General features: G+C 31.7%; 1 protein-coding gene across 1 annotated transcript; it reads right to left on the reverse strand.

The window, feature by feature from the left end:
• Positions 1-1,555: 1,555 nt before the first annotated feature.
• Positions 1,556-7,753, reverse strand: LOC136232590 (anthocyanidin reductase ((2S)-flavan-3-ol-forming)-like). Its single transcript, XM_066021820.1, has 6 exons — positions 7,617-7,753; positions 6,891-7,057; positions 6,266-6,466; positions 5,991-6,150; positions 2,969-3,182; positions 1,556-1,840 (listed from the first exon to the last, which is right to left on the reverse strand). Exons 1-6 carry the CDS (start codon positions 7,732-7,734, stop codon positions 1,699-1,701), a joined length of 1,002 nt encoding a protein of 333 aa, XP_065877892.1. The 5' UTR covers positions 7,735-7,753; the 3' UTR covers positions 1,556-1,698.
• Positions 7,754-10,546: the final 2,793 nt, after the last annotated feature.

The following is a 10,546-nucleotide window of genomic DNA, read 5'->3' on the forward strand; positions in this document are numbered from 1 at the left end:
CGGCTCTGCTCGATTCGGTCCACCCTTATATTTTATACATTTGTATCTATATTTGATATTTCGGATATGTTAAAATTTAGTCATTTAGTTATTGGGGGAGCACATTTAGCTTCCACATATAAAACAATGTAATATTAAGTCTAACGTTTATCAGATGGTGTAATTTCAAGTCTCATTAACAGAAAATGTGCAATTTCAAACCTGATTGGATGTCCAGAATGATAATGTTGCAAGGTGGCCAAAACATGAAATTGTACATGGAAAAAAATCAGTTTTTGTTAATTAGATTTGAAATTACACTGTCTGGTAAACGTTCAGCTTAACATTTCTTTTATTTGCACGTTTAGGCTAAATTTGTTATCTCCTAATAACCATAAGGCTAAATTTATACCTTGTCCTTTAATTTTTTATTATTTTTTTAAAGATTATCTTTGTTTCATTTTGTTGAATTAATTGACAAAACTTTAGTTTGATACATTTTTATTGTTTATAATCATATTTTAATTTTAATTTATTTTTTTAATATAAATATATCAGTTGAGCGGGTAGAGTCGAGATGGACTTGGGAACTAGTTCCCTTATATATCCTGGTCCAATTTGGCTTGATCCTGATATGAAAATAGTGTGAGCTGGGTTGGACAAAGTACTTATGTGTCAAGTATGGTTACGCCAAGCTTGACCCTGATTATGAACATGCCCATTTTGGACAAAACAAAGAGCATTGTTTCAAGGCTAAGAGATTTGGTAAACTAATATGCAGGTTGAGTTGTAGTTGAAATGTGTGGAGTATGCACAAAGCTTGTCTCCACTTGTTCTCGGATGAAATGACAATCTATATCAACATGTTTTGAACCTATCATGGGAAACGAATTTTTTTTAGCAAAATGGCTATTTATCACAGTTGCATTGTGGTTGGTAAACTGACTTGAATTCCAAAATCAATGAGAAGATAAAAAAAATCCACATGAGTTCACAACATGCTACAACCGTACTCTTATATTCTACTTCTATGGAAGATCTGCTAACAATAACTTGTTTTTTCGTCTTTTATGACTATATTCTTACTGCTTTCTATGACTCGGAATATGGAGGATGTAACAAAACCGGGAAGTCTCTGATCAGATACTGTGTATTTCTAGGACCATCACTTTTTTCCTAGAAAGAAAAAAAAGCAAGCCAATTGATCATAACATAATTGGAGTCAATTCAAGTTCAGTGAGGAGTAGAAGCAAAGTGTATTTTCCTTTCTCATTGTTGTATATAAGCATTCTATTGTAAGAAAACATGATCTCATCATCATTGATCATAATCTTGAATAAAAAGTTGGTTTTCTATTCTTCCTTTTGTCATTTTTTTCTTTTTATTAAAAAATTGGGCCTAGTTAGCAGCGTTGTTTGAAGGGGTGTCAACTTAATTGGGATGTCTTCGCTTAGTTCACTTTCTAGCTTTCCGCTTTTACTAAAAAGAAGTATTTTAAATGCATAAAGATACTAGATTAGCTAGTATAAAAGATTTAAAAATCATCGAAAACCATTTAGTATAAAAGATTTAAAAATCATCGAAAACCATTTTTACTTTCTATCGGGATTTCAAGATTATTACATGATAATATAATAGTAGTATTATATATAGTAATTAATTAAAATCCCAACTATAATATTGATTGCTAATTAGCAATTATGCAACCAAAAACATCAATCAATTAAGCACTCCTTTGGCTTTAAGATAATCCACAGTTTGGTCAAATATCTCTTCCACACCATACTTGAAACTAAACCCCTCTTTAATCAGCTTTTCTGAAGACATTATCAACTTTGACTTGGATGGAAAATCTCCAAACCTACAATTAATCACAAATTAATTAAAAAATAAAAATTAATTAGTAAATAAAAAATATAAGATATGAAAAAATTATATCTCTAACACTATAAATGAAGCTAATTGCATCCATATTCCTCCTAATATCAGAAATGGAACCTAGTGCCACAAAACTTTATTTTTTAATATCAAATTATCCAACTTGGCATTTAATTTCTCTTGTAGTGTTTTTGATTGGATTCCAACAATAACAATCATTGGAATAAATACATGGACGACACATCAAACGAACTTTCCATGTGGATTAAAAATATATAAAAAATAATTTCCTTTTTGACTGGGGTCGTCGAAATCGGGTTAAAAGGATTACAGAAAAATTAAATGCAAGGTTGGATGAGTTTGATATTTAGAAATGAAGTTTTGTAATATTAATGTTCCATTTTTTATAATTGGAGAATCATGAATGCAATTACTTCTATTAATGGAAAATCTAACATTAACAAGCTACCTAGGCCAATTTCAACTTCTTGTTAGAAATTATTATCATGTGTTTTTCACGTGTTAAAACAATAAAAAATAAAAACTCTAAATTTTTCTCGAGCTTACAGGTTTTTCTTCCCTAAATTGTTTGAAATTGCAAAAAATACAAAACTTTTGATTTCCGAACCAACTGATATGGAACTAGTATAAAATATATAAACTGAAATTAGTCCAACTCGATCCTCAATAATACCATATTTATGATGTTAAATATTACTCTTAACTATACCTATTCACGGGTCTAGATATTTGTTTGGCCTGCACAGGCCCGTCAAAGCCCACCTATTCTATGGAAGGCTTAGGATTTACAAAAACGATATGGGCCTGTCTGGCCCGGTCCCATCTATTAATATTAAATTTATATATTTATGTTAAATAAAAATATATATTATTATTTAGGTTGGGTTTAAGATTTAATTTTTTAGTCCGAGTCCACTCTTGTCCAAGTCTGCTTATCTGTCTAAATTAACAGCAATTGGGATGGATTTGGGCTAGGTGTTTTTAGATTAAACCCAGTCCGAACTCAATACAATTCTGCTATGAATAGGCATACTTTTGACCGATAACGTTATAGATATTTTTGCACATAATAAACAAACTTTTGACTTACTGAGTTGGAACTTGATAGTGAGGATATCTGTTGTTGAGGAAGTTAGCAAGTTGAGGAAGAGTAGTGTTGAGACAGCAGCATATATATCTACCAGAAGCTGATTCTTTCTCAGCTAAGAAAATATGGGCAAGACACACATCTTCCACATGAGTTATGGATATTGAACCAGACAACATTTGCATACCTTTCAACCCATTTATCAACATCTCATTTCCTGCCAAAAATAATTACTTTATATCGGGAGAAAATATATTATCCCCAATCTCATCAGAGAATGAATTCATCGTGAGATTTTTTATTTTATTTTTTTACGGTATATATAATATGTCTTTTTTCAATTCCGTATTTCATAATAAAAAAATGGATCTTCCTAATTTTGGGCTAATGCAAGTGACCACCTTACACATGTCCATCTTTGGGCCTAACCTCAACTTGCTTGAAAAAAAAACTTTATATCGAGAGAAAATCTGATATCTCCAATTTAATCAGAGAATGAATTTACCGTGAGATTTTTTATTTTATTTTTTACAGTATACATAATATTTTTTTTTTCAATTCGGTATTTCATAATAAAAAAAAAATGAGCCTTCTTCCTATTTGGAATAATGCAAGTGACTACCTTACATATCCCTATGTATGGGTCTAATCTCAACTTGCTTGAAACAAATTTTGCATCCCTCAATTTATTTAAAAATGATATTTCCACTGCATTAATTTGCTTAAAATGAGTTTTTCGTCATCAACTTATTTAAACTGATAGTGGTTTGTAGACATGTTTCCGGATTCAGTACCGACCTAATCATGTGTCCAACGGCTTAGGCTTGGACAATGAAAAAAGATATTAGGCCTGGTCAAGCCCAGACCTACCTATTTGTAGGGTAGTTTTGAAATTTATAAAAATAGAATAGATCGGCTCAACGTGCTCTCCCCTATTAATATTAACTAATTAAGTTATATATTAAATACTTATTTTTAAGTATAAATTTTAATTTTATTATTAAAAAGTATATATTATTTTTTAAGTAAGTTTATTCTGTTGGGTTTCGGATATTATTTTTAAATCCAAACCTATCTAAATTAACAGTGGGTTAAACTAAACTTTTTTTTTTTTCTATGAAGCCTATTAGGCCTAGTGCAATCCCTCCCATGAACAACAGTAGTGTATATTGTTGACGCTATTGCCATGTACAAATAAAAAAGTTAGTTATATTATCTTTTTTTCCCTAATATGTAAATTTGCCCTAATGTTTTTTGGGAAGTGAATATTTACTTTTTTAATGTATGAAATGACGTAATTTTACCCCTATTTAATAGAAAATTTAAACAGACTGGTATACTGTTATTTAATTATCACATCATACTTTTCAAACATTAATTATATCTAAAATATTTATTATGTTACTAACACAGTTACAAATAACCAGTCGAAATGACATTATTTAAGTCTGTCCGATCCAAGTTAATCACAAAAAATTGCATAAAATGTTTACTATATCATTAAAACAGGTATAAACAAGCCGTTAAAAAACACATAGCGACTTTATTTGATCGAGAAACTTGTTTGAAAAATCTGATGTGATGGTTGAATAACTGTTAAATCAATCAGTTTAAATTTTCTAGGGTAAATTACACTCATGGCCACTGAACTATACTCATTTTCATATTATGGCCACTGAACTAAATTTCTTCTCGGTATGACCATCGAACTTTATAATTTGTTACACTAGTGGCCACTGTCATCGTTGACCAACTTTTTTACTTTTGACTCTGCTTTTTAACCGGATTTCTCTTTCCTCTCTCCCTCCTAAAACCTAAAATACCAATTTTACCCTCTTATTTCCCTCTTCATCTCTTTCGTTCACCCTCACCCTCTTTCACTCTCTCTTCACATAAAACCTTCACAGCAAACAATCTCATCCCTTAATTCCAAAAACCCAAACCAAAACTTTCAATTTCATCATGCACCCATCATAACAACGAATCTGATTGCTGCAGCAGGTAATTTTTTTAATTTCTAATTCTTCAATTTCTTCAATTCAATCTTGATTTCCTTTTTGAATTTGTAGGAGAAAGAATGAAAATGACTAGCAAATTAGCTTTAGTAACACTAGCAGCATGGGTTCTTACACCTGGCTTTGGCTACTATAATTGCTGAAACTTTTAGTTAATTGGGTTTGCACATACACCTATAATAGTAAGATTTCATCCATAACCAACCCATTCGCCACCTCTAACGACACCGGCACCGGGCTCCCACCGAGAACCGGCGACACTGCCACCGTGCTCCTCTTTTTATGATAAAGCGGCGGCAAAACCACCCTAGGAGTTATGGGTTGGTTCCGGTAAGAAGAGTAGGCGAAGAGTTTTTCATATATGATTGAGACTCTTTTGTTGGGGTTTCTGGTGATAAGAGTGAATTGCATGGAGGTTAAGATGAAAGGTGGGGAAGTGGTGTTGAGGTCGAAAACGGCGGCGCAAACCACGGTGAATTGGGGTTTATGGGGTCGGTAAAATAGCTAGAGAATGATAACTATGAGAGCAGCTAAGAGGAGGAAGGTTGTGATGAAAGTGCAGAGAGGTCGGCGGTAATTTCTGGGTGGGTATGAAGTTTGTTCAGAGAGAGAGAGAGGGAAAGTGAAAGAAATAGAAGATGGAGATGGAAGGGTAAAATGGGTAAAAATTTATTGAGAAATGGGAAGGGAGTGAGTCAACCGGTCATAAAGGGAGTCAACGGTGGAAAATTCATGGTTAACGGTGACAGTGACCATCGGTGTAACAAAGTATAAAGTTCGATGGCCATACCGGGAAGAAATTTAGTTCAGTGGCCATAATGTGAAAATGAGTATAGTTCAGTGGCCATGGGTGTAATTTGTCCAAATTTTCTATTGTGTACGGGTAAAATTGAACTTGCTTGAAACGTTACGGGTAAAATTACACCATTTCATATGTTAAGGTAAATTTTCACTTTCCAAAAAAACGTTTATCCTTTTTTCTAAGTCCAGCCGGACCCATGAACATGTACCTGTAATCAAAGAAGTGGCAAGGTGTACACTGCCAGGAACATCAGAAGTGATTGAAGCCCCAGCCATAAGAGTAGGAATCACAGTTATAAGATCAATTTTATTTGCTGCTGCAAATTTCCAAGCTACCTTTTCTGCTAATGTCTTTGAAACTGGATAACCCTGAATTAATTAATTAATTAATTAATCATAAGTCTTTATTTAATTTTTTTTTGGTAGAATAAGTCTTTATTTAATTAACTACACTAATATAATATTCATTAATTTAATTAATTACCCAAGTAGGTGGCTTCTCAGAAGTCAAAAAGTCAACATCAGTCCAGTTTTGTTCATCCATGATCAAGCCTGTTCCATCCAGTTTATTGATGGATACAGCTGCAGCTGAAGAAGTAAGTATTACCCTTTTCACTGTTTTTGCATTAACACATGATTTCAGAACATTCTCCACTCCTTTGATTGCTGGTTTTATCACGTCGTTCTGTATTTCCAATGCATAATTCAACAAATCAAATGAAAAACTTGGTAAATTTTGCCTATAATTTTAATTTATATAAATTTGGGAATTTTTTTGGAGATTTATTCAGAGGCGACACCCAACGTTTAGGATTCTGGGGTAAAGTGTATGCCCACCTCTAAATAATTCGGTGATTCACTGCCCCATCAGGTCGAATCCCTGTGAGTTTCAGAGAATGTCTATCCCATTACAACCCCTAGGTGTAATGTTGCTATCTTGGTTGTCAAAGTGCATACAAAATTAATTAGTGTTCCAAACGAGATGTTGATGCAATTGAAAAAGTTGAAGCAAATGTTTTACTTCCTGATTTTCCACTAATCGTTTGTTTAGAAAAATAAGTCAACAGAAAATTTTAAATAAATTTAAGCGAGTACGTACAAAACTGTACCTTTGGATCTTGAGAATCAAAATGAACTGGAGTTGCAACATGAAAAACTATGTCGCAGCCTGAAATCGGAGCTTTCAGACTTTCTTCATCAGTCAAATCTGCTGCAAATATTTTCAAGTCACCCAAACTTTGTAGTTGTTCAAGGTGACGTGTTTTCTTCATATTATCTGCATAGATGGTTAATCTATTCACAATTAGATTTTTATTTTTACTAATTTGAAAAAAAAAATTGTCATTTAAATTATATAATGAATATTAATGTTAGAGATTAATATAAGATCTACAATTGGACTCTAACTATCAGTTTGAGTTTTTAGTTCAATCGGTTCCGTGATATGGTATTAGAGCTTTTTGGACCCAACGGTCGAGAGTTCGAGTCCTGATAACCTTATTAATTTAAGATATATGAAATAAACTTTTGAGACTCCATGTGATATTATTAAGTGCCCGTAATTGGATAAAAAAAAAAAAAAGCAGATTATATTCTTATTTTCTATATATTATTAATTAAAAACTCAGCAGCAGCAGCAGGATATTCTTTATATACTTATTATTCTCTCTTATGAAGTGATGTTATCATGATTAATCAAAGATGAACCGTTTTTCTTTCCAGATATGAAAAATTTAGCTTCTGATATACCGGTGATTGAACCACCCGAATCACGGGTATGTTAGTTAAACCCGAACCGAGTTATATTCAATTAATAAAATAAGGAGAAAAAAGACCTGGGTCCCTGACAGTAGTATGAACAGCATAGCCTTTTTGAAGAAGCAATTTGACAAGCAAAGATGCAACAAACCCAGTTCCACCAATTACACAAACTCTCTTTTTTTGGCTTTCCATCTTTTTAATTTCTATGAAATTGAATTTTTGGGTTTTATTTTCTGAGTACCAAATTGGAATTTAAATATAAACTAGTTTCAGTAGGTAAGCACGTGGTTTAGTTTCAGTTTAGTCCTTGTCTCCCAACTAATCAGAACTCTTGTCGTTATTGCCTATTTAAGTCCTGTTAATGTTTATCAGCAACCTACTATAAAAAGGCAAACTTTGAAAAAAAGATACGTGTTTAAAAAGATTGATTAGCTTTCTGAATTTTTAAAGTATCTTGATAGCCTTCTCAACTTGTATAAAATGTTCAGTTACCTCTCTGAAATTACATAAAATGTATTGTTCGAACAAAGACCGTCTGAACCGCCTAGGCGTTCGAAATCGAGAATACGCCCGATCTTCTACAATTAGTCCCTCTAGGCGTTTTATTGACTTCTAGGCGATTTTCAGCCGCTTGGGCTCCGCCTAGGCCGCCTAAGCGACAATGAACAAAAGCATTTTAATTTTGTATTTATTTTTTTGCTTTATTATAATTTACTTTTAAGATGTTTCAAAGATATTTACTGTTGAAATGTTGATATTTGCACAATTTTAAAGATATATGTTACAATATTTCTATATTAAATAATTTTATATTATTATTTTTTAGATAGTATAATATATATTTTAATGAATTTATATAATAATTTGATGATTAATAAATAAAAAATACAAATCCGACTAATCCCTGGTTAATCCTTGAGGGCCATGTCCGTCCGACTAGCACCTAGCGTTTTTTACAACCTTGGTAAAATGTAATTAATTAATCACTCGGTTGTAAAAAAAAATAAACTGCATACGGAAGATGTGTTGCACGCGTCTTAAAAAAAAGTAAAACGACCTAGATTGAGGTATGCGGTGTTAATATTAGAGAGACAAGTTTTACATTAAGTAAGAATTTCCTTTTTAATCTATTATAAGAGATATGTAATAACATTCCCGCATCTTCCGTATGCAACTTACTTTTTTGAACTGAATAATTAAATGATTACATTTTACGCAAGTTCATGGGGCTAAGTGAAATTTTATGCAAATTGAGAGGACTATCGAAATGCTTTGAAAGTTCAAAGGATCAATCAAATTTTTTTTAGATAAGTTCAGGTTGCAAATTATTTATTAATCTAAAAAAGAATCATGTGTATAACTTTTTTTTTTAATGGCTATACATACCATATACTCCCTCCGTTCTACAATACATGTCTTCCTAGATAATTTTTTTTTTGTTCCATAATACATATCATTTTGATTCAATCCATGCACATTAATTAATTTTTATCAAATATATCCTCATTTAAATTGCTTTTTTTTTTGGGAATGGATAAAAATTAATTAGTGGATGCAATTAATACAAGCGTAACAAAGTTTTTTAGTTAAAATTAATTGTTTTTCTTAATTTTTGTACCTCAACCTTAAAAAACATGTATTGTGGAATAGAATGAATAATATATTTGTACTTTTTTAAACAAAGTTGGTTAATATATTAGATTTACAATGGCTAGGGATGGCAACGGGTAGTATACCCGCGGGTACTCGGCACTATCCGACCCTAATGGGACTATCCGTACCCTGTATAAAAAGGTATGGGACGGGTATGGGATCAAAACCATTACCCGTTAGGGTAATGGGACGGGTACGGGAATACCCCCAGGGTACCCGGTACCCGTTACCCGTCATAAAATTTTTTTATATTAATAAATATAATTGTTTTTTAGATGTAAGACATGAGATTTGAACTCCAATCTTTATGTTTTTTTAATCATTGAGTGATACCACTAAACTATTTTATTCTTATTAATTAAGGTTCAATTTGTTCAATTTTTAGATATATGATATATTAAATTTATACTTTGTTAAATTTGTAATATTTTTGTTTTATTTATTAATTCTTAACGGGTAAGGGTACCCGCGGGTACTCGCGAATTAAATGGGACGAGTATGGGATGCAAAACATATACCCGTTAGGGTAATGGGATGGGTACGGGTAATTAAAAAATAAAAGGGTAAGAGTTTGGGATTGACATTACCCGCGGATACCCTATCCGTTCCATCCCTAACAATGGCTGTAATATGAAATATTGGACTACAAAGTTTTAAGACAAATTTATTTATAAAAAAAAAACTTTGTAAAGTTCTATATAATATATATACTTTGTAAAACTTTGACAATGATGCGAAGTGTGGTGAAAAAATTGGTTAAGTCATGATATATATGTTAAGGGTATTTTAGAAAAGTCTAATTTGAAAGTGTCTAGCTTCCTAAAAAGTAATATAATTGGTCTAAATATGTAAACGGGTCTATTAATTGAGTCCGTTTTACCATTTTTTAAAAGTGAATTTATCAAAATTTCCCTTTTAGTTTCTTTTGTTTTGGGCTTTGTATTGTATACAACTATTTGGATTTTCCAGACATTGAACGTCTGGAAATTTTAGACATTTTGGAATTCAGATTCTGAAAATTTCAGAATTTAAAAAAAAAATAGAAGAAGAAAAGATGAAGAGGAAGAAGAAAAAAGTCAAAAAATCCTTTTTTTGAAATACCCATGTGCCACGTCACCTAGTTAACTTTTTCCATCCAGTTGCCGCGATTTTGTTAATGGTGACAACTTCAAGGTTGTGTTTGTAAAAAAAAAATTACCACAAATATCGGTCGGCCAAACCACATGGAAGTTTTTTATAATTAAACCAAAAAAAAACTCAATTTCGTTTCTAACAGATCAATTTAACCATTTAAGTAAATAATTTATTAATCTTCAAATTCAGTTTCTCCATCCATAATTTCTATACAAAT

The sequence above is a fragment of the Euphorbia lathyris genome, chromosome 6, assembly GCF_963576675.1.
Source record: "Euphorbia lathyris chromosome 6, ddEupLath1.1, whole genome shotgun sequence".
NCBI lineage: Eukaryota > Viridiplantae > Streptophyta > Magnoliopsida > Malpighiales > Euphorbiaceae > Euphorbia > Euphorbia lathyris.